The sequence below is a fragment of the Xyrauchen texanus genome, chromosome 34 (genome assembly GCF_025860055.1).
Source record: "Xyrauchen texanus isolate HMW12.3.18 chromosome 34, RBS_HiC_50CHRs, whole genome shotgun sequence".
Lineage (NCBI taxonomy): Eukaryota > Metazoa > Chordata > Actinopteri > Cypriniformes > Catostomidae > Xyrauchen > Xyrauchen texanus.
The window spans coordinates 20,010,131-20,035,366 of record NC_068309.1 but is presented as its reverse complement, the minus strand read 5'-3'; the positions used below and the strand labels follow the sequence as shown (position 1 = coordinate 20,035,366).

Sequence of the window (25,236 nt, the reverse complement as noted above, 5' to 3'; positions counted from 1 at the left end):
TCTGTGACGTGATAATGAAGGCAGTAGACCTGATAAAAAGCAGAGATGCTGTGGCTACTTTATATTACAGAACACAACAGCGCAGTGCACTCAGAGGGATAGCGGTCTTAATGCGGTCGTAGCCACGGGCTAATTCTAAGCACCCACAGAGCTTTAATGGTTGGCCACCGCTCTCAAATGATTTCTTCATCTAGAAAGAATCTTATTCAAAATAATGAGTGTATTGACCTTAGAAATGTGCCAAACCTTAAGAAAAAAGAAAAGAAAAATAAATTACCTTTGTGTCTTGCGAAGTATCGCCCCAAAACAATGAGAAGACACAACATGGCAAAGACCACAACGGCCACCACTCCTCCAATAACTGCATGGTCCACCGATCTCTGTGCTTCTGTTCCTGCTCGAGAGTCTTTTAGAAAGAGGACAGAGAATATGTATTATTTCCAAAGGTCCAACAAATGGTAATTAAAATAAAATGTTAGCTAACACTTTCTATGTAGACTATTTATAATAGCTTTTACTACACATTTTAATTGTTTAGTTCAAAAACAGTTATGATACATTATCATACCAGCTTATAATACATTATAACACATGATAATGCACAAGAAAACATTCATTTTAATGTTAATCATGTGTTTTAAATGCATTATCCTCTTTAAAGGTACAACCATTAATAAATATATATATAGTTCTATAACATACTGATTATAATATATATTAATATAAGGAATAACTTGAGAATGCATACCTCAAGACGTTAATATATAGGTTTCATAGAAAGTGCAGCCACTTCAGTCAAGCATGACCACAAATTTACATTCTGTGATTCCATAATGGCCAAAATATATGAGTTAATTAATTAGGGATGGGTCCATTTATAAATCACAATCTTTATTTGAACAATATTGATTCTTAAATCAATCTTGTACATTAAAGTTTACTTCAGTTGTGGTTGTGTTATTTATAATATTTGTCAAACAAATAGCAATTGAACTGCATATTTTGGGCCTGCTGTTACATTTCTTAATTCATATTTTTGTAATGTACCAAGTTAGAAGGTTCTTGTTTAATTTACAGCATTAGCTGAGAGAGAATTTCTTTCATATGTAAGCAAAAAGGACATTATAAATGAATATACCTATATTTATGAGAATCAAATTGCATCAAAATTCCAACCGGCGTTGAGTAAAAAAACATGTAAAAATAATAATAAAAGTGTCTGCAAAATGTTAATGTAAATACTCAGCACTAGTAATAATCTTTTGAATAGCAAAATTGCTGGAAATATTAATTAACATAAAATTAAAAGATTCCCTGGAAAACAAATGTGGTCCACAGAAGGAGATCACTTATGTTAGAAGAATGAACAAAATTTAACACAGCAGTGAACAAAGACATCAGGTAGTTTTGTTAGGTTAATTCATACAAGAGGTACATATAACACACAACAACTACGTAACAAGTATTTTCAAATGACATATACATTGGTATAAATATTTTGTGTGTCTTCTGTACAAGATAGTTTGGATACAGCCTTCCATAGAAAGAAGCATATTTGAAATCCTTCTGAAAAAGACCTCAAACTGTAGACATGAATAAACAAACGGAACTGGTGCAAAAAAAGTCTGAAAATGGTTAAACATTTACGAAGGTGACAGTGGAGTTTTGAAGAGATGGGGTTTGTTGTTTAGATTCCTCTGTCGACTACAGTCCTGACTTTAACTCAAACGAAACTGGCACAAACTCTGAGCTATCTACCAGCTAAAGCTGAAGAAATACACTTTGCCCCAAGACTAAAAGTACAAATCACAAGCCATTTTTAACAAAGATTTATTCCATTTGAGCCAGAGAGCCAGGCAGGCCTCTGAGGCTGCGTGGCGTAATGATATGTGAAGTTTATTGATCAAGTGTAGGGATCCATGACAACCCAAAGTTAATGCTGGTTTGTGGACTTGATTGGTTCTTCACAGCGCAAAGGAGGAGCAAAATTTTTCATCAATATCTCACACTCGGCTCGGAAATTAAAGAGTTTGAAGAGAGGTAGTGGGAGAAAATAGATAGAGGAGACGTCGCTCTACAGACTTCCAACATCATCTTTAAAGGCAAGAGTCAAAACTGAAAGCCAAGATCTTGAAGTCACCAAGGCTGATTAGTAACACCTGAGATTTGTGAAAAACTCTTCTGTGTATTTAAAGAGGAGGAGAGCATTTGAGTGTAGGAGCCAATTAAAAGTTTAGGGTTGAAGACATTTCGTGGCCAAATGTGAATACAATCAGTTATTAGCAACACCGTTTGATGATGCGACTTGGCTTACCAGTAGTAGACACAGCTGCACACTTCCAGAGGATGCCAAGTTGATTACGTTTGTCAACAGGGTTTTTTTTTGCTTTACTTTTCTATTTGGAATATCATATCCTATGTTGTTTGTTACATTTATCTCTGGTGTTTATAATTTAGAAATACTACTCTCATCAATTAAGTAGTTTATCATATAAACAGCATATATTATCTCAGCATATCCAAAGTCATCTATCTACAGTATGTGGACAGAGAATCAACAGCAAATAAACAACAACGTAAAGGCCTTTTCACACCAAACGCAAATTTTCGCTGCAATAAATATTTGAAATAAAAACATTGGATTCCTATGGAGCCATTCCCGGGTTTTATGAAGCGTGTTGATTTTGTATCCTCGTCTGGTCACACTGACTAATAAAATATGAGCTTTGGATCACATGTCAGAAGCTGTTGCAGTTCCCAAAATCAGTGCAACTAGTGGCGCTAAAGCACAGAAAGCTGTCTTAACCACCAACATTAAATGCTGAAGTAACTCAAAGGGAGAAATGCTGAACCAACTGCGAGGACGTACAGTATGAGTATTTTCTTTGCATCAAATGCCAAACAAAAACATCTTTTCTCAAATAGGTTTTCTTAAAATTTTAATTATATTTCTGCATCTCTGCCTTTCATCCCCTTTTAAAAACGTAATGATACATGAATTGTCTTCATAATGTATTTCATATTGCTGCATTTTCACCTTTGCATTTAATCTCACATGAGTTCTCTTCACCATAAAATATATATTGCAACATATTTGCCTTTATATAACTTTCAAAAACTTATTTATGGATCTTACGTAGTTTTTCTTCACCAAATATATGAAAACTATTTAATCAGCTTTATACTGTATGTCTTTGTATCAAAGTGTCCTTCATCCAAACAATATTGTGGTTTCTCCACAAAATTATGTAATCATTATTGCTGTGCTGTCATTAAAAGCTGTGCTGTCTTTAACAGTTTTAATGTATATTACATTGGGTCAGACTTAAGTTGGGTTTTGTCGGGATTTGTTTTTTATTGCTTTGTTATTCTACAGACTCTAAGAGCGTTATGTCATCAAGTTTATTTGGTAATGTAGAGTTTTGAACAAATGCAAACAAAGTAGATGTACATGGCAGTCACACGTCACAACATTTATTTTAACAGTAAATGTGTTATCGGTTAAATTTTTGGATAGGCTTGCTAGAGAATTCGGTTGTCTCTTATACTGTGCTTCCATGAACTTGCCAATAATTTCTTCTCATCCATGACATGTGGAGGGCGGACCAGCAGAAAGGTGCAGTGTGCCACTTACTGTACAATAGTAAAATTGACTGTCGATCAGCGGCACATATTGTAAAGGCATGGTTGTGCTATTGCAAATTATTCGCCTTGCTTTTAATGTGAACAGGTCAGTCGTCAGCAATCTGTCTCTCATTATTGCGTCACCTCCTGTGTGAAGGGTCTTAATAACAAAATAAACTCTATTTATATCTCGGAAACCTGCTGGGAAATATGTTTTTTTTTAAAGACAGGGAGCCATTATATGGAGGTCTGAAGTATCTTTTCCATCTTAGAGTCTGTGTACTATTTTATCGGTTCATGTGCTCATCCCCACTCCAAACATCTCACTTGATAAAAACGGCAATGAGAGAGGAAAGATAGGCAAAGGGAGGATGTCGCGACTGAGCAATCCAACACTTGGTAATCCAGTCACGAGGAGTTGATCAGCCTTCCCTGTTTATCCACGGCAATCTCCTGCTCTCATCTGTGGCCTGAGCCAGAGAGCTGAGGGGATTTCCTGGGGGAGTTAAAAAAACAAAAACGGCAGGCCACAACTTATTAGAGGATAACGAAAAGCAAGAAAACACAGAGCGGTGTGCTTGTACAACATCCCACCCAATCTCACCTCATAAACAACTCTTGTGTGAGGAGGGTGAGGATGGGATGTGGAAATGATGCTGTGTTGCAAACCACCATACCCAACAAAACATTACTTGAAAAACCTAATAAGCTATTTTGAGTTCAGATTTCCCTTTTTTTTCCTGAGGGAAGGCAGATTCAATTAAAGTCTGCTTGACACCTAATTCAGGCTTGTCAAAAGGAAGGGAGGGGGTTAGAGACATGGTTTAACACACATTCCTATTAAGATGTTAATGTGAACTGGACTTCAGATGGGGATAAACAAACTATAGGAATGTCAAGGATCTCTCTTCTTTCCAAACACACTTTGCTCTAAGATACTGTGCTGGTCCTGTCCACTGGCTCATGGGCTTGTTGCTGGCTTGGGTAATTCTCTCTGACTGAATGGAATTTAAAGAATCAACATAACTTAACTAATAGAGTGAGGACAGGGACGGGACTGTCTTTACCCATCCAGCTTAAAGTGATTTTAATGTCCTCTTTCTCCTATCCACCTTCCAACATTTTCTCTCTCACAGTAAGATAGATGAAAGGGCTGTATGAAGAAAGAATATTGAAGCTCACGATTTTGCCGTATTTGGAGGTGCGCTGGCGTGCGGAGCCACCCTTAACACAATGACTGAACCGTAATTCAATAAGAGTCCACTGTGAACCAACAGTTTGGATAATGTGTAATTTGAGAAACAGATGGTTAAGAAATTAGTAATTCTCCAGCAACCACCTCTAATCTCACCAGCTATTTTGCCTCCAGAATATCCAATAATTCCAAGAAATTGCCATCTTAATGAAACCCCAGAAATTTGCTCTCAATTTGACTAGAGTGAGTCACATAATTACACGTACTGCATGGTGCTTATGGAAGAATCATTACCATAAACAGTATTCCTGTTTAACGTTTATAAGTGCAGAGTAAGAGACTGGATACCCAATTACCCAATTGTAGCGAGCAAGATAGTGAAGGAAGACAGAGAATGCTGTTTAACTCTACGTATATGAAGTTGGAGGGAAAGTATATGAACATTCTCCAGAAATTGGCAAGCAAGAGTGCCATCGGGCACTGATAAAAGCCACTTTGATCTAATCCAAATTAACTGTGTCTGCGCTGAGGTCATGCTCAGCAGCTTCTATCTATATTGCTAAGGAATGCCCTTTGTGGAAAGCTCATCAAAGATTGACGTCAGAGGAAAACTTCAATTTGGAGTGTCCCATTGCATTGCATTGCATTGCACCGCCCCTCTAGCTAGCACAATGAATCATTGGTAGGATCTGACACTCATCCAAGAGTCCACAGTCTCCAGTTTCTGAAATATCTCTCCTGTGGTGAAGGAGGATTGCTGTGAGCTCTCAGGGTTCACACATCAGACTGCTGGAGGTGGTGTTGAGGAATATGAGACGAGAAAGGGAAAGAAAGAGGGGGGGTTTAGCTGCATCAGTCTAGAAGATGCACCAAACATATTTCTTGCTTGAAACAGGGCAAATCACCCGGCTGGAGTGGACACATTCTACCAAACTACAGTGAGAGGACTTGATGAAAGATCCTATGAGCTCTGGTGTTCAACTAAACAGTTTTCTCTACCTGAAATGATAACTCTTTGCCAGAAAACCTATAGTACTTTTCTTTGACAATCTAATCCAGTTATGCTAAAATGAATGTATCCCACTCAAACACACAGACCATTATACAACTCTTCATTAGATTCCCCGTTTCTTGCCTCAATATAGTTTACAGCTTTGGCTTGCAGATTTAAAGGAATAGTTCACACAAAATTAAAATTCTGTCATAATTTACTCAAACCTATATGTCTTTCTTATGTGAATGTTTTCATGAATATCTTGGCCTATCTTTTCAAAACAATGGCTAGTGCCTCACTTTAAAGATTAAAAAAGGACCAAAAGTATAATAAAAGTAGTCCAAGCGACTCCCATGAATGCTATGAGATAAGCTTGTTCAGAGTGCCTTGCGAAGAACATTTTAAGTGCTACAAACAACGTAAGTTTTTGCATGAACACGTGCATGAAAAGGCAACTGACATCAAGATTTTCACTGAATTTACAATTTCATGTTGTATCTAACAAAAACCTAAAATATGTCATCAGAAGACTTGGGAATATTATGCAGAAATAGCATGGACTACTTTTATAATACTTTTGAGTCCTGTTTACAGCTCTAAAGTGATTGACTATTAACTGCCATTGCATTGAAAAGACGGATCAGGTTTGGGGTTTGGAAGGATAGTTAATTTTTGGTTAAACTATTCCTTTAAAAGGTTATCAATCCCTTTAGCCTTTTCGGTCCAAAGATCCTTATAAAGTTCAATATTTTTTGTTTTTACACATAATTAAAAAATGTAAAACATGGTGTTACTTCAAATGGAGAGTTTCAAAGCAAAGCCAATGAGCGGAAAACATAAATCAAAGAATACTTATATAACAGACATACCAACATACTGTACTTCCATCACGTCTCAGCCCTACTTCACACAACCTCAAAGGAAAGCCAAAACCCAAAGCTTACATTTCATTCTGGTGTTCAAAGTCCAAATGAAGACGAAAGGTGGAAGAGAGAGAACGAGAGCAAACAAAGCTCTGCATGATGCCAAGACCTTGAGTTATAAGCGAAATACCACCGCAAAAGCAATCTGGTCAGCAGGACGAGAGGACATGTCTCTGAGGGCTTTCAGGTGAGGACTCTAAGGGCAGAAGTGCAGCAACACATCTCTTCCTACAGAAGTCATTCTTACTGGTTTGGAGAAATCTCCCAAGACAATGAAGTGTGATAGTTGGACTGATATTAGCGGGTCATCAAACTGTCCCATCAACACCATGTGTGTTGTGGACAAGTCAGTGGCCTCTCGTGGTACAACTAGATACTGTACCATTATTTACTGATTTCACTCCTTTTTTCTCCATCAGTGACGACATTTCAGAGAGAGGAGGATTTTTTTAAAGAATTACTTAAAATTAGATTACTTTGTGTCTTCACAGTATCTCTTCATACACTTCAATGGGTGTCCACATGTGAACATTTCTCCCTCTTTTCCTTATTTCTTAGTTAATGCAAAAATATTCTTTAAATGAATTAATTTGTTGAATAATGCATTAAATAATCTATTAAATAATCTAGTAGCCTATTAATCATCTGGTGACTCCAAGGTTAGGGTATATGAGGGTATGAAAAACGAAATAATAATAATTTTGAGTCTTTCATAATGAATACGTTTTTGAGAAAGGCCTGTGATTTTCATAGTTAATATCACATGATTAGGCTGTAATTATACAGCTCCACACAGAGCCATTTCACAGAGGCAGTTTCAGCTTCGAGGCAGAGTCTTAGTTTGGATTCAGCGTTTTTCTAAAACTACCAAACCAAATTATCCAACAGGTATCACAGCAAAGGTTTCACCACTAAAAATAAAATTCAGCCTCAATATTTGACCAGTAAATATACAGATGTCATCATACTAAGGCAGCTTAAAGGGATAATTAACTCAAAAAGAGTTAGGCAGTTTGTTAGTCTGTGTCTGAAAGTGACTTATAGGAATGGTGGTTGTCATTCTACCTAAATATCTCAGTTTGTGTTCCCCGGAAGACAGAAAGACACACAGAAACAATATGAGGGTGAGTATGATGACTGAATTTTCATTTTTGGGTGAACTATCCCTTTAATAATCAAACATTTCCAATGATACGTATATCTGCAACTATAACAAGCTGATTTGCAATGGTCTAGCTGGTAGATCATATGAAGGCTAATTGTTGCTCTGTTTGCCGTCCTTCATATTTTAATAAAGTTCAACAAATCCCTCAATCCAGAAATCTCATTAAATTCATCAAGCGTTTACTCACTCATGAAACTTCAACATCAATCCGTCATGGCAATATGAGAAGCGAGGCATTAGAATGTTCAATAAGCTTCTAATCACTTACAATGTACTGACTGCAAAAATGAACACCCAAAATGTGCCTCAAATCAGATGGAAGGATCATAAAAAGGCAATTTTTCTGCATCAGGTGTATCTGTTTTGACTTTGAAAACTAAGGCATGACTGTGGCAATTTTCTTAATTCCTCTCTCTAGGTATGCCATTTCCATGATAGATGGAATGAGAAGAGACAATGCTGCACTTCACTGCATTTTACTTTTACTTTCAAGCACTGCTATTAGACTAAGTGATAGGTAAATTAAAAGATGTGCTAAATGGAATGGTGGGTTTCAGAAAAGAAAAGGAATAAAATGACAGTAGGGTGTGCAAGGTGGCTGTTGACTGACTTCCTGAGACTGCTTGCGTTAATGTGTTTTCTCTTCGTATTGAGACACTGAAATCTCCTTTGAAAAAAAAAATGGCAGGGTCACTGTGTTCATGGGCAAACAGAACACATCGCACTCACTCAAGCGCAATCGATTTGACAAGGAGTCTACCCTCTGGGCAAAGAAAGTGTCTCATTTTAAAGGATGTGTTGATGTCAAAGACAGCAGATCTTCTAATTGGATCCTCTAATCTTGTAATTAAGCAAAAGTGATTGCCATGGTGAAAGTGTGAAACAGATTGGAATTAAATAACTCTGCACTCGGGCCTATGGATCACAGATGTGTTTTTACAAACCTTGGCTATATTTACCTGTTCCTTCAGCCCAGCAGCAATTTTGTGCTGTAGTGGAAATGTAATTAAAAATCTCATTGACCCCCAGTGTTGCTGTCACCCCGATCGGAGGATTATGTATAATGTTTGAATTTGTTATGGGCACTTAGCGGTAAAACATACGCAGCGGTTTTTCTCTATGAAATTGGATTTGAATGTATTTTTTCTGAAGGTATTTCTTTTAAATATTTGAATGAATTGAGAACTGTGGTATTTTATAGGGGCCATGGATATTGGCATATAGAAGACGATGATTTAAATTAGATATCTATTAAAGATAAGCATTAAAGTCTAGGTTGATTTTGTTAAGCATTGTGCAGGGCAAAGTCTTAGCCCAGTAGCATTAATAGAGCAACATTTGAAAGAGAAAAAAAAATCCTGTGAGAATGAAAGCGATGTCACATTGTCTGTGAAAAAATTAAGGCAAAGTCAGGAACAGTAAGATTTAATCTCTCTCAAGTAACCATTTTGTTTCCTATTACATTGTCTTTTTAGTTTGAGATAAAGGGTGTCATGGGTTCCTCCAGACAAATCATTATGATTAGCGATTACACTCAAGCGTGGCCTATTGAAGATGACAAACACTGGTTATATTCAATTCAATTTCCAAAGCTAAAATCTCTAGGGCCATTCTAAAGGGTTCCCACTTAAACATATTAAAATCGAATTGTTTTAAAAGGAAGTTCATAATGGCACCCACTAGAGTGTCAGGTGAAAATAGATCAACAAAAGGAATGCAGTTAGGAAACCATGGTATACCTAGCTTCCATATTCCACAAATGAATAGGGCTGACTTTAATTCTGGAAAACCTGGGAACATTAACATCCAGGTTGCCCTTTCTTTTTTCTACTGTCTGTTTATCATCTCCTCTACTGTGGCCACTCCTCCTTTTTAGTCCCTGCCTGAAGCTCCATCACCACTGACACATACGGCAGCCTCCCCAGATTTATAGGTACAGTACACAGAACTGGGGCAGAAGGGGCATTTGGAGGCAGGGCATGGAATGAGGGCAACCTTTACAAGGTGCTTTGTTTTCATAAATTTTTAGCTCGTCAGGTGTGCTTGAGGCTTACTTGTAGATGATAATCCAACAATCGTACAATCCTGCAATTAAGATATGTTTTCTAATACACTTGATCATTTGCGAGTTCAGACACTTTCCAGTACAATCAGGCCATGTTTTGCCTTTGCTTCTTCTCGTCTGCCCTTCAAACATCAATAAATCCTCAGCCTGCTTCTACTGCTTTTGTGGACTAACTCGCATTTACAACAATCCTGCATTATGCAAATCTGGTAACAACACATTCAACACAAGGGACTTGCGTTATTCCATTCTGTGAGAAGCAGGGGAAGTGAAGTTTGTCAGAGCTAATCCAGGATAAAATGTCCATTCCAGGGAACCGTACAAAGCCATTGGTGAGATGGGTGTATTCCTCTGATGCATCCTCCCTCATTTCCCTCGAGCTTAGGGATCTGTGTTAATTCTTCCCCCTTGGTTGCCAGTAAACCATCAGAGCCAGACAATATCCGATCGCCTTCGGCAGAGTGGAGCCACAAACTAGGCTCAACAGGCTGGGGTCATCAATAGAGCAGAGATCTGCCTCCCACACTCTCACTGACTTTACCAGAGCTAGCACGTAAATGGCTATATCTTCCGCAATGAGTCTCGAAACAGTAGGGGTAAAGTCATGAATTAAAAAGTCATAAGATGTCTTGTAAGGGGACATATCTAGCTGAGGCCCCTGGAACCTCATTTTGTGTGGCTTCTGCCAAATTTCTGTTGCTTTGAGAACTAACAAAGCGATGCTGTATCTCCAACACAGCAGGTAGGCCACTTCCTGGTTGTGTAAATGAAAACATTTGGCTGGCTGACTGGAGGAAGCCTGCACAGGTGTCCATCTAATACAGTCCTCACATGAAAGGATAGTCTGCTCTTAGCTTCAGTTCCTGGGCTGGAGAGGGAAAAGTTTCCCTGCTCTCAGCATGAGCTTTTTGGCCAACTATAGTTACAGAGTCAGCAGGGAGGAGATTATAGATGTTCAAACATTAATTTTTTTCTCAGCAAGCTAGACTATGAACAGTAATGTTTCACGTGAGGCTTAAACGATGCTCAAGGACACTTAATTGCTTGATGAAAGAGGTAGGATGGATGACCTAGTTTCACTTAATAACACTTATGTTACCTTTCAGGCAAACCTTGCAGTAAACTCTTGTAAGGGAAAGTGGGAGACACAGAATTTTAATAATGAGGAAAGATTTTCAGAGCTGTGGACTAGTGCATCCATATGTGTGCTCCGACACGTATGGATGCACTCATGTGGGTGATTGTGGGTATCCTTTTTAAACTATTTATTTTTCTTACCCCATTGGCAACTTGCATTTTCTTGATAGTTCTCCCAAAAATTATTTTATATCATTTGATCATTTACACACCCTCATGCGGTGTCAAATTTGTATGACTTTCTTATGTGGAACACGGATATATTTCACAGGATGTATGATGTATATTTGTCCATACAATGTAAGTCAATGGGGTCCAAAACTCCCAAGCTCCAAAAACGCTTTTCAAATGAATGTATCTTGTTTAAGGATGTTGGATAGTTTACATGAATATATTTGACATAAGATTTGAGAAAAGATCTTGTTTAGTGTGGATTATGCTTAAAACATGTAAAAATTATTTGACAGTGGGGCAAGGAATTAAGACTTATGTCACTTTGCTTTTCAAGTAAATGTATCTTGTTTTTAGTATGCTTAGATTTTTTTTACTGGAAAATAAGATTAAAAATACTGATTAAGAAAATGATCTTTAGCAGTGAGCCAATTGGGCTTGCATTATTTCTCAATCCAAAAAAAGAGGTACAAATCTGGAGAGCAGATTATATATATGGACAACTTGACTGTGGCTGGGTCATCTCTGATGTGTATGGGACTAGGCGCCATGCAGGTAAGGGTAATCTTCTTTCAGAAATTCACGTCTGGTTTGTCTGCATCTACTGGAGGAAAGAAGCTATCTTACAACCAAGTTCTTTCAACCTCCTCCCGGGCAGCCTCTCCGAGCTGTATCCCTACATTCCAGTTACCAGTCAGTGGAGGAGATTTCTGAGCAGTGAGAGAGGTGCACACTCGCCATCCTAAACCTCTGCTTCTGTTAATGCTGTGCGATTCTCAGACTAATTACTGCGGCATATGCGCATCACTTGCGAGGCCCCCGCAGGCAGTCCTGAAGGCGCCTCGTAGCCCTGCCTTAACCATTCACACGCCAGCACTACTACAAACCCAGCTCATCACACACACTACACACCACAGCAAAGCTTTACCGACAGCCATGTCAGTCGCTCAAAACGAGGAACTATGGTTGTGAGAAGGAAGATATAAGGAAAGATGAGTGTAAAGGCAGACTCAGAGAAAGTCTGCAAAGGAGGCTACCCTTGAAGCTGCAGAATAACTTATTCCTGTTGATTGATGAAAGCCCCAGCAGTGATGGCATCCAAATGTGACAATTCGGGGACATTAAAGGTACCAACTCTTCTGCTTCACCTGCCGCAGTCCAGCTGGGAACAAAGTGGTCATTATCCCACTGTATTCTGCTGTGGCACTCCCTGAGGTTCAGAATCTGCTCAATTATCTTCTTCTCCTGGGCTAAGGCTGACAGGCGTGTTGGCAGGCGTGTCCTTTCCATCCTGTTCTCCTCTCCTACTGGAGGACAAAAGAGCGAAAGGGGCATCGACTAACACTACAGATCCAGAGCTGTTATGATCCTGCCCTTTTCTGCCAGGTGGACAGATGAGCGATAAAAGAGCAAATGCTCGTCTTTGGAGAAGGAGCAAGGACACTAAGCCTCAGGTGACCACATATAACTGTTCCAAAGTGAGGGGACCATATGTAAGCTAAAAGGGAGCTTTATCAATGAGTAGAATTAGGAAAAATAGGAAAATGTTGCATTTGACACAAATGGATAAAGATGGATGTCCCACCTTATTAGTCTCTGAGGATGAAACCATAAAAAAATAACAAATATCAACAACATCCAGAATATCAACAGTTTAGTGAAGATAAAATATTTAATAATGAATATTTGTGCAGTGCTCGCACAATGCTAGTGTGTTGAAGATGGTTACTAGGGCATAGCTATGAATTGCCAAGATGGTCTGAGTCATTTTAATGCATTGCTAAATGGTTTCCAGGGTGTTCTGTGTGGTTACATTCTGGCCCAAGTCAACATAGCAAACTGCCAAGTCTCTGTGATATTTTGGTCTCTAGCTATGGCCTTCAATGCTTCAATGTAAGTATACATACCTCTCAAAAAACAACACATAATTTGAGGTAACACTGTAGCACAACCGTGTAGGATGAGTTTATATTTAGAGTTATGGGGTTTGCTCAAATGAGTAATAGTATGTTAAATAATGGTTACTAAATACTTACTAACTAAAATCATCAGTAGGTACAACCACGAGAACACACATTTGTTTACATGTACATCCTCACAGAGTCAAACCTTTTCGTGTGGTTTTTTCCTATGCATGAAGGGAATTCAAATCAGTGTTTGAAAACAAGACGTTAAGTAACAGGCTTTACTATGCCACAATGGGCAAGGGAATTGTCATGGCGACTGCTTTGAGAGGATGAGGGAGAAGCAGTTAACATGGGCTCTGTCAGCATATAAAACAGCTTCACATCAGAGGTGGCTAAGTTCATGTCAAACAGGGGCTTAGATTTACCGGTGAGAGAGCGAGGGGTGCGTTGGAGGGAGAGATAGGCTTAAATAAGCCCTTGCTTAATTTTGGCACCATGTGTGACACTCGCAGATTTTTATTCATCCTTTTCTAAAGCATGCCATTTATTATAGCGGCTTTGTTTCACAAAAGACACTCTTTTTATCATTCATAGGACAAAAATGTAGATTTAATTCATTCGTTGCTATTATGGAAATTGTGACAGAGGTGTGGCCAAGCAACAGAAAAATGAAAACCATTATTACATCCGTTATTAAAAGACCCATTCCTTTATGTAAAGACCAACTCCATCAAATTGAAAACAAGGATTGAAAAGTTTTACTTTTATAATTGCAAGCAAACAGTCCTCCAAAAGCAGTTGGCCAGTGTGGAGTGATTTCCAATTTGTCAAAATCCATGACAGACAAAGCAGTTATTACACCTGGTTTCATGCAGGCTCTTGCACCATTGTTACTTGGAACAAATCATCAAAAGATGCTACCATCATGTTAACTGAGCCCAGCCTTAAACATGTTGAGCAGTGCAACACTGAACAATGGATGACAAAATGAAGTGAAGTGTGTTCAATCATTCTCTTTGGAAATAAACAGGAATGAGGAGTATGCCTGGATGGAGCGATATAGAGTGAGAGCCAGATGGAGAGGAGCTGCTAAATGGGTTCTCACTATCAGAATTTACTACAGATCCCCAACGCACAGAAAACAGTGTCATGATAGCAATAAATCAGCTTGAGAGGAGGCAGGCAGAGAAGGGTGTGATAGCACACAAGCATTGGGTCAGGTGAAGAAGGGTGAGATTAATACCAGGGGTTCCAGTGTGTGATGATACAGTAAGAGTTTGACAGGGTTGCTGACACGCAGATAAAGATTTGATCTATCTGACCCCAAAAGCTATGTTTCTTTTATTCTGCAGTGTAATTCATATTCAGCCACACCACACTGCCTATCCTGTTAAAAGACAATTTGAAATGGTACTTGCAATCCATTTAACTTCCATATTGTGATATATTTCAGAGTGATGTTTGATTGCTCATATCTTAAAAATGCAAGGTGTTTGCAAGAATTTTGGTGTACTTCTACGATTTTTTGTAAACAACAAAATGACGTAACTGTGACGCCATCATGAGCAACAACCTGCTACAAATACATAAATATGTAAATCATTTGCCCCCCCACACACAAAATGGGCCTCACAATGATGTCACAGGTGTATTTTTGTTACAAAAAGTTATAGCAGTTCACCAAAAATCGTGCAAGTGACTTTATGCATTTTTAAGGTATGAGCAATCAAACATAGAGGCCCCCTTTTTGGTGGGCTAATAAAGTGCCCAACATAGTCTTCTGCTGTTGTAAGCTATCCACCTCAAGGTTCGAATTTAAATTTTTGGGTGAACGAACCCTTTAAAGTTGAAGTGTGTTATTTTTTCAGTGTTACAATACTTTTTACTATCCCAACTTAATATGCAGTATTACTTACAAACTAAAAGTAAGACATTTGTAGGTTCAATTTGTCTCTGTGTGCATTATATTTTTGCAGTTCCATTCTGGGGCACAAGTGGGAAAGAAATTACATGTTGTGCATTCTGAGATGCTATTCTGCCCATTACAACTGTACAGAGGGCTAATCTGAGTTACCGTAGCCTTTCTGTCAGCTCAAACCAGTCTGGCCATCCTCTGTTGACCTCTCCCATTAACAAGGCGTTTCAGTCCGCAGAACAGCTGCTCACTGGATGTTTTTGTTTTTGGCACCATTCGCAGCAAACTCTAAAGACTTTTGAAAATCCCAGGAGATCAGCAGTTACAGATAAACTAAAACCAGACGATTTGGCAGCAACAATTATGCCATGGTCAAAATCAACGAGATCAAAATTTTTCCCCATTCTGATTGTTGATGAGAACATAAACTGAAGCTCCTGACCTGTATTTGCGTGATTTTATGAATTACACTGCTGCCACATAATTGGCTGATTAGATAATCGTATGACTAAGCTGGTTTACCTAATGAAGTGCTCAGTGAGTGCATATACTGTATACAGTATATATAAAATCGGACAAAGTTAAAGGGATGTTTCACCCCAAAAAGAATGTCAACATTTGCTGACCATTAGCTTGTTCTAAACATATATGCCTTTCAATCTAACACAAAAATGGAACACAAAAGAACATGGTCAAGCAGAAATGTGTAAGCCACATTTCACTTTCATGTATGTAAAAACAAAGTTACAATGACAGTGAATGGTGATGAAGACTTCTACATTCTACATCACATCTTTTATGTTCCACATAAGAAAGAATGTCAAATAAGTTTGGAATGAGGATGAGCAAATTATGACAGAATTTTCATCTTTGGGTGAACTAACCCTTTAAAGTTGTAGTGTGTAATTCTTCCAGCATTATAATACTATCCCAACTATAAGTAAGACATCTGTAGGTTAATTCTCTCTAAAACTGTAAACACTCACTGTGGCACTATATTTTTGCAGTTCCATTCTGGGGGCACAAGTGGGACAGAAATTACAAACTTCAGCTTTAAGTCAAATGACACTGATTTAGTCTCCTGACTAAAAAAGAAAGTCTCGATGAAGGGCAACAAATGTAACAAAAATACACAAATAGGTCTGTTTTTCTAGCAACACAGTAGCTTTCGGTTCTAGTAAGGATTCTTGCCCACTGTTTCAGCCTCCTAACTCAACCTCTGCTGAAAACCCCACTTATTGCTTGAACAGCTTGTTGCTAGGCTACACCAGAGCGGGTGAAAAAAGACTGTTATCAGAGAGAAGAGAAATCTCCCAAACAGTTAGAGCAGCCCAGAAAAATAAGATGGAAAACAGAGTATGTGCATGAGCTACAAAGTGAACCACATAAAACACACAAGGTGTGACAAGATGGAAATTCGAGATACTTCTGAAGAGGAACATATGCTTTACACTGCCATCATAAACTGCTCTATGAGGGCAACTACGTTTTTCTGTTAACAATGTGCCTTAATTCTTGGTAGCTGCATTTGGAGTAAACACTGAATGTTTTATTTTGCACTTGTATTATAGCTGTTAGACAGCAGTGTGAAATGCTGTTTCCAACACAAACAAGCATCTTAACATTACCAGAAACACATATTTGCAACAGGTCAGGACATCAGTTTCACAGTCGGATTAAAGAATGAAGGAGCATGCCTGACATTTTACAAACAAGGTATTTCCTGTCCATTTTGATAATGAGAAAAGCGCACATGAAGTACTGAGATGACTAACACTAACCCTTTTTATTGCACTGAAAGAACATTTTAAGCACACAAAAAGTTATATGTCATATCTAGACAACACAAAGATAAGAAGCACTATACATTTAAAACCAATGTATTTCCCAAGATAAAACCTTGCACTCTTTGAGCATGACCAAAACCCTTTTGTAGAATCAAAAACTGCCTGGATTTTTTTGAAGGCTTACAGTGATACTGTGTAATACATCACTGGTAGGCTGATACAACTGTACAAGGTTAACACTGGCCTTGCAACATTGTATTTAGAAATGCAGTGAACTGCACAAAAGCTCAATTATAGCTCTGCTACACAGTTGAGCCTGACCACGTTTCTGCAGTCAAAGATGGCACGTCAAAATTATGCAAATAGAAAAGAATAGCTCTAACCTTTAGCTGTTCAATCACTTATATATGGTTTAACCTTTTACATAAGTAAAGCTGTAGATATGAGTAAACAAATAGTGATACCCAACTGATCCAAGCACAAGGTCACTGGAGGTACTTTAAAGAAAAATTCTGTTGAAGTGTGATCTGCTGCAACATACAACACAACTACTAATTAAATAATTAGAGGGTGTTATATGAGGCACAGGTGACATAATTACACAGTATCATGATATTATTTTTACTTAATCTAACACATTAACACAAGCATCTTCCTCTGCACACTGAAAGTTAGAGAAAGATAAAGGGATTAATTATTTTAGAAAGTGTTTTGTATTATATTGTAAAATACAATAAAGACCATGAGCTATGCAAATAGTCCCCTTTCTGTGACTTCAGCACAGAGCTGGCATACCAAGGTGAAGTACAATGCCATCTGCATCATGTAGAGAAAGAGCCCTCCATTAGTTTCTCAGAAATAAAAAAACAGCCATTTGGAAATAATATAAATTTATGAAAAATGATTGCTGGTGGACTTAGGAGTGTCTGTTGGGAGCTCTACAAGGACTCAAAAGGTGAGTAAAAATGCCAATAAGGACTTGACGAGGGCTCATGCAAGAGGATGGAGATGTGATGTGGCTTGGAATGATGGGGTATATGGGATTAAAACTCCCAGAGGAGCGTTCTGGCAAACAGCCAGGTCTTTGTGGGTGACTGACGATAGGGATAAAGCATATGTGGCATATATATGGGATTATTTTTTTGGTCACATGACAACACAATGGCTACCTGCATGTTGGTTACACCACCTGACTTTGATTTGATAGACTTTTTTTTTTTTTTTCAAATAATAATAAAAGATTATTTCAAACTTCTTATGCCAGCATTTGTTTTTTCAATAAGTACAGTTTGTAATAAGTCTCTAGACAGTTACATCACTAAGACATTTTAACTTTAAGCCCCAGAAAAAAATATCAAAATGACTTAACTCATAAGCTTGAAAGCATGTTCATCATAGTAGAGGCGTATTCATGCAATAGTTTTGTGTGAATTGAATGTTGAGTGAATTTTTGAATAACTTAATAGATCTGGAAATAATGGAAATAATTTAAATTAATGAAACATTTTTGTCGGGGGATTAAGAGTGTCTGCTGGGAGCTCTACAAGGACTCAAAAGGTGAGTAAAAATGCCAATAAGGACTTGACGAGGGCTCATGCAAGAGGATGGAGATGTGATCTGGAATGATGGGGTGAATTGGATTAAAACTCTTAGAGGAGCGTTCTGGCAAACAGCCAGGTCTTTGTGGGTAACTGACGATAGGGATAAAGCATATGTGGCATATGGACAGTTAAGGGCCATTGACAAATAAGATTGCACAAGATTATATAAATTAGAAATCTTTTAAATATCTAGATTAAAATACATGTCGAGTTCATAGAAATGTACTCTTTGTGTTCATGTCAGTTTTATTATATTTTGAAAAAAATAAATAAAGAAATTACATTATTTAATGACTTAACAAGTAAAAGATATAAAAATTCTTTACACCTGAATGAACATACTGTAACTTCATAATTAATAATAATGTAAAAACAAATCTAGATACTATATATATATATGTGTGTAATTTTTTGGGTCATTAATAAGTTTTCTCATTGTTACTCCATTTGACCCAAACAAACTATACCTTTTCATGCAAAAGTCAGAATATCTGAATTTTATTTTAAATGTAATGACCTCATAAGTCAGTCATGACGCTTAAAGATTTTATTTTTCTACTCACTTGACAACAAAATGGCTACCTGCATGTTGGTTACACCACCTGACTTTTATTATTATAAAAAAAAAAAAAAAAAAAGTCTATCAAATCAAAGATTATTTCAAACTTCTTATACCAGCACATTTTTTCAATAAGTAAAGTTTGTAATGAATTACATCACTAAGACTTTTTAACTTTAAACCCCAGAAAAAAATATCAAAATGACTTTGAACTCATAAGCTTGAAAGCATGTTCATCATAGTAGAGGTGTATTCATGCAATAGTTTTGTGTGAATTGAATGTTGAATATATTTTTGAATAACTTAAAACAAAAAATAAAATAAACAAGCACCACGTTATTGGCCCCTAAACAGACAGACAGGCAAACAGACAGACAGGAAGACATATATAGTGCAAATTAATATTAGTTTTATTCCCACATCCCATGCATGTCTCCAGCAATCTGTAAAAGCAGGAGGTATTACGTGCCACACTGTACTCAGCTGGCATGCAGATAATGCCATGCTGTGCTGGCAGAAGAAGGAGGGAAAGGTACCAACCGTGAGCTGCGGCTTCAGTGCTGGGCGCAGCTTCTGAGCACACGAGGAGAGGAGGTGCGGTGGAGGAGGAGGAAGGAGGGGAACAGGAGGAACAGCATGCATAAAAAGGAGAAATGGGGGAAAAAACAAGTGGAACTGATAAGCAAGCATTTACAGACAATTACAACAGTAAAGTACAGTACGACCAACACATTGGAGCAAACTCACAGTAGAATGAAAACGGTACACAAAATCAAATATATTGTACATTAAACAGGGCATCACCACATTACAAGTCTGACAGCTAAAACACAGTAACATTGTTCTCTTTGGAAATGGAGCAGAATATTTATGGTCATTTTTTTATTTAAGGTCTACATTAAAGGTACACAAAACCTTCAGTGCTTTTACCATTGAAGACTCAAAAAATGTGATGTTATAGGTGATAGTTCTCCCACAAAAATTCTGTCATCATTTACTTTTGTTCCAAAACCATATTATTTTCTTTATTACATGGAACACAAAAGGAATTAGTCTCAGTCACCATTCACTTTGAATATATGAAAAAAGTTGCAATGAAAGTGATTGGTGACCGAGGCTAACTCTTTGCATTAGGGTTTTACCTTGCTTGCTTCTCTCCTTTGGGTTTTACACAAGAAAAATTAATACAGGTTTGTCTTGGACATGAGGTTGAGTAAATGACTACAAACATTTTTATTTTTGGGTGAACTATCCCTTTAAATTGCAGAAAATCTGTTTTAATGTCTAAACCAGGTCAAAATTACATGCAAAACACTGAAGAGTTAAACATGACTATGTGGTGAGTTGCTTTGAAAATGTATTGTAGATAATTTCCAATGCACAGACAATCACTCCTGCATCCAAAATCAATATAGCAGGACCACAGCACTCTCAATAAATGATAACAACATTACATTACCTTTTCTATTGCTTCTCACAGCTCTGACTGTTGAGTTAAAAGGGACACTGTGGCACATTAAAATCACATGGAATGACTAATAAGCCCCAATCCACATTATATGCTATATAAAATAGAACTATGGCATAAAATAATAATACAAACACCAATTTTACAGCTTTACCACTATCACACGTAATTAGTCAATCGTACAGGAAGGACTTTTTGAAATGTTGACAACTCATTTGAAGTGTAAACCTGCATTACTGCTTGAGGTAATTCCTCTGATATGACATAGGAATTGAGGCTCCCTTTTCCGCTTTGAGCTGATGAAAAGCCCTGACTGAAATATGGAAGCAAACATATAACATAAAAAAATGTGAGCCCCGATCCTGGTGCATTACCTTAGGGCAGAGAGCACTTCAAACACACCAGGAGAACAATGATGCAGAGGTGCTCGTTATGGACAGACACATTAGAGATGTCAATCAACTGTAAGGGCAACACAAACTTTGCCCTTATTGCACAACTTGCTGTCTCCCGGCTCGATTAGATAGGATCTAGTCCTAATCCAGTTGTTGGCTTTGATGATTCGCATTCAGTTAAGTATTCCTCAATATTTATCAGAGATTGATGGATAGAAGTGGTGCAGATGGTGCACAGAATACCAAGCACAGTTAGAAAAGGTAGATGAGTAAGGAGTGTTCCCTGGATCTGAAGACAGAGATCAAGAATGCTTCAAAGATTTTCTTTGGAAGACTTTCTTCAAGTCACAAAGTAATTAATATAAAGTGTGTATTTTTTATGTTAAATTTTTTTTCTCATATCCCAGCTTAATATGCAGAAATTAGCTTTATTTAAGCCAATTTATAGGTTGATTTCCCCAAATAGTATAAACACTGTGGCACTATGAAAAAATGTCTCTATGCATCTCCTGTGACCACTTGTGTTCGGATTTGGCGGGGAGGGCGTACTGTATGACGACATACAGTACATCAATCAATATGTCAGTGTGTTAATGCATGACATTAAAGCACAACAAAGAAATTTAATATAAGCATAGATGCAATATGTCAAGCAGAATTATGTGCTTTTTTAGTGGAGTATGTCCGTGCTTGTCATTTGTGTTAAAATCAGACACACTAAAGAAGAACCGTGAAGCTCTCATGATTGTGTACGTATTTGCTTTTTTTAATTTTCTGGACATTTTGTTTTAAATCTGCTTGTAAACATCAAAGTTTAAACTCTTGTTTGAGCACAGCGGTTTGATTGACAGGTGAGGGGTAGCGTGCCACTGCTGACAAGAAGCATACAGGACGGATAAGTGTTCACACCACAAATGCAGTGTGGACACATTCGTTTTTGACAATATTCCTATGTGGTTTCTGCGATCCGATCACAAAATGTTTTAGACCCTGTTTAGACCTGTATTTAGGGCAGACCACATGTGATTGGATCACCCGAAATGCATCTTAATATTAGTTGGAATTAGGGCCTGATACAGCAAGATTGGCTGAACCAATGGTGGGTTTAGGGCAAGACTATCTATTTCCTACCAACAGAATATGTGGGGAGTGTTCGGGAAACCTGTTTGAAAACAGTCAATTTGCAAAGTTAGCTATTACTTTGCCATTAATTCAATGTGAATTGCAGTGCATTATCTACAGGGGTAATCTCCTTGAAGCAACCTGAGGTTACATCCCTGGCATTTATAGTTTGCCCTTTTGTGAATTTAGATCTTGGGACCTTTGGGTTACAAGACCTTTAAACACTACATGCATTTTCAGCAAAAGGAAGTATGTGAGAGGCTCTCAGCTCTTATATACTTGAGAGAAAATAATGTAACAAAGAACTAGAGAGAGAGAAGGTCTTTCTTGCCACCCTTGCTGTAAGGCCTTTAGGTAAAAACCTTGAGGTGGGTCAGGAGGATCAACCCACTGAGTGTTAGATTGCTCTTTCAGTTTCAAAATAAAACGTGCTCTCATTAAAGGCATCCACCATGCACAAAAGCACAGTGAGTCATTTAGCATACTCATTGAAAGAACTTCTCAGCAAACCACTGGCATTAGGTCCTTCAAATGGGTTTCCACCTTCCATTGAAATAAAATGAAAGACTTGTATACCACTGCACTTACTGCCACACAGCATGTTTGTGCAAGTCTTGAGCTGCTGTGCTTTTGGCTGGAGAAGTTTGAAAGTGAAACATGATCAAACATTAACTGTCAGTCCCTATGAATGTGAGCACAAAATTCTTTAGGCAAATAGTTCAAGGACAAAGTGGTGAGATGATGCAGGTGCCTACAAATAAAACACAATCAACATGAGCAATACCATCTTCAGGTTTTTATTTGACATTAAGAGGGAAGTGGGGGTTTCCATCAACCCTCGATTCCCATCAGGCAGAAGGTTTTGAGAATGTTTTTGCAAAAAAGGAGAAAGCATGGCATATATAATGGAGCTGGCCTGGTTATTTATTGCCATCAAGGGACAAAAAAATAAGGGATCTGTTCCAAAATAAGCATTACAATCATCAACCTCTCCTCCAACTCTCAATCATCACAGAGGCCTCTGGAAGCCTGCTGAGCCCATTAATGGTTCAGGCAAGAAGCCCCTCATTTAGTCAGCTGACGAGCAATGGCTTTCCCCTCTTGCGCCTGGACCGTTGTCTCAGTCTAGGTCACCTGAGGCGTTGTCCTTGCTTACATCAGCAGCTGATATCAGCAGAGATGACAATAGGCACACAGCTTTGTGGCTAATTGTGACAGCTTTGTGTGGCTCAGGAGACAACAGCAGAACATGTGCCCAGTGCCCAGGGGAAGTACACAACTCCTGAATCTCAACAGCATGCAGATTTTCATTGCAAAATGAGGGTAAAAATATACTAAAGCATTACGCATTTAGATAAATCTATTAAGCAATGAAGGCTTAATTAAAGCTGTTTATATAAACCAGAAAATATTGTATAATAAACACAGGAAAATGTAGTCTGTTATTAAACTATTATTACACTGCTCTCTGGAAAACTTGATTCTTACTAGTCAACACACTATCCAACGGTCAGATTTTTCTGAATAATGACCGCACATACAGGTATACTGTGTGATATATAATACATTTTTCACTGGTTATCTGGGTATTGCAGTCATCTTTCCTACTTCTTGTCTCACTGTACTCACTTTTCATTGTACTGAAAATCAGCAAGGCTGATAATCAGCCATAGGCACAAGGCTGCAGGCCAAATACTTAACTTGCAATTTTTACACAATATGGCCAGTTATTTCTGGCCATATTGTGCCATCATTGGCCTACTCAACCAACATTGAGTTTGTCCTGTGTACATCTATACCTGTCTGGTTTTGTTCAGCCACCAAATCAGACTACAACTGACAGTCAGGACTGCTGAGAGTATTTTTGGTGCCCCCCTGCCCACCATCCAAAACCTGTACGTCTCCAGAGTGAGGAAACGTGCAGGTAGAACCACTCAGGACCCCACACCCTTTCTACTGTTGACCTCTGGCCAGCGCTACAGAGCACTCAGCACCAGGACATCCAGCCACAAGAACAGTTTTTACCCTCAGGCCATTTACAACATGAACAATAGTGCAAAAAAACTCCCCGTGGTGCAATAAAATAAATAAATACATATGTACATGTGTAAATTCACTCACATTTAATTCAATATCTGTACATAACTGCCCTAACTTGTACATATATTACCACTTACACACGTACATATGCCATTCTATGTTATATGTCCTATTTTTTTTATGTCTATTTATACTCTTACCTTCTTTTACATTCTGTGTCTCACTGTATGTTCTATGTGCACTTGTTTCTCCTATCACAAAAAAAAATTCCTTGTGTACGTGAGCACACTTGGCAATAAAGCTCATTCTGATTGTCATTTTTTGCTCAGCTAACGTTCCAATGAAGCCAAAGCAGGATCAACACTGTGATCACAGTCAAGCGGAGTGATATAGTGAAGCATCCCAGTGCTATTATTATTAAATATAAGCACTTTTGCTTATCCACATTACAAAGCTTGTCCAATCATATTAGAGGACCTGAATTAACTGATGTATAATCTGTATTATATAATCACACATACAAGAGCCATCTGGCTACTGCTGCTAATTGCATCTGTAAAACAGACGGCTGGTGAGGTCTGCATGGTCAAATCAACTACTACATGGTGGACTCTACTCTTCTGTTCACCCCACAGGGTTTCTATGGAGTTCAGGTCAGGAGACTGGGATGGCCATGGCAGAACCTTGATTTTGTGGTCAGTAAACCATTTTTGTGTTGATTTTGATGTGTGTTTTGGATCAATGTCTTGCTGGAAGATCCAACCAGGGCCCATTTTAAGCTTTTTGGCAGAGGCAGTCAGGTTTTGCTTTTTTTATCTTTTGGTATTTGATAAATTGAGTCCATGATGCAATGTATCTGAACAAGATGTCCAGGACCTTTGGCATAAAAAGAGCCTCACAACGTTTTAAGATCCACGCTCTCTCTCCACTCGGACGTGCCTTTTCAGGTCAACATCCACCATCACTACAATGAGAAACAGGTGTTAGAGATAATTACGGCATAGGTAACGAGCCTTACAGCTCACTCTGTCCCACAGACTGACACATGACCACGCCCCCCATGCCACAGTCTGATTGTAGTTTTGGAGACTTTCTGAGCCCAAGACCCAACAAATTTTTGCAATTCTCCAGCTGTAATCCTTGGAGAATTTTTGGCCACTCGAACCAT

The 25,236-nt window shown here is 38.1% G+C and overlaps 1 protein-coding gene across 4 annotated transcripts in view; it reads right to left on the bottom strand.

Annotated features, from left to right (window-relative positions):
- The window catches only part of LOC127627449 (cell adhesion molecule 1-like), a 479,283-nt gene that overhangs the window by 3,885 nt on the left and 450,162 nt on the right, over nt 1–25,236 (bottom strand). For 2 of the 4 annotated variants that reach the window (XM_052103833.1, XM_052103830.1), the window contains 2 exons: nt 19,584–19,616; nt 278–406 (listed from right to left, as the gene is read on the bottom strand). In XM_052103833.1, the coding sequence (XP_051959793.1) occupies nt 278–406; nt 19,584–19,616 (162 nt within the window). The remainder of the gene's footprint in view (nt 1–277; nt 407–19,583; nt 19,617–25,236) is intronic. The other 2 variants (XM_052103831.1, XM_052103832.1) reach the window with 2 other exon arrangements.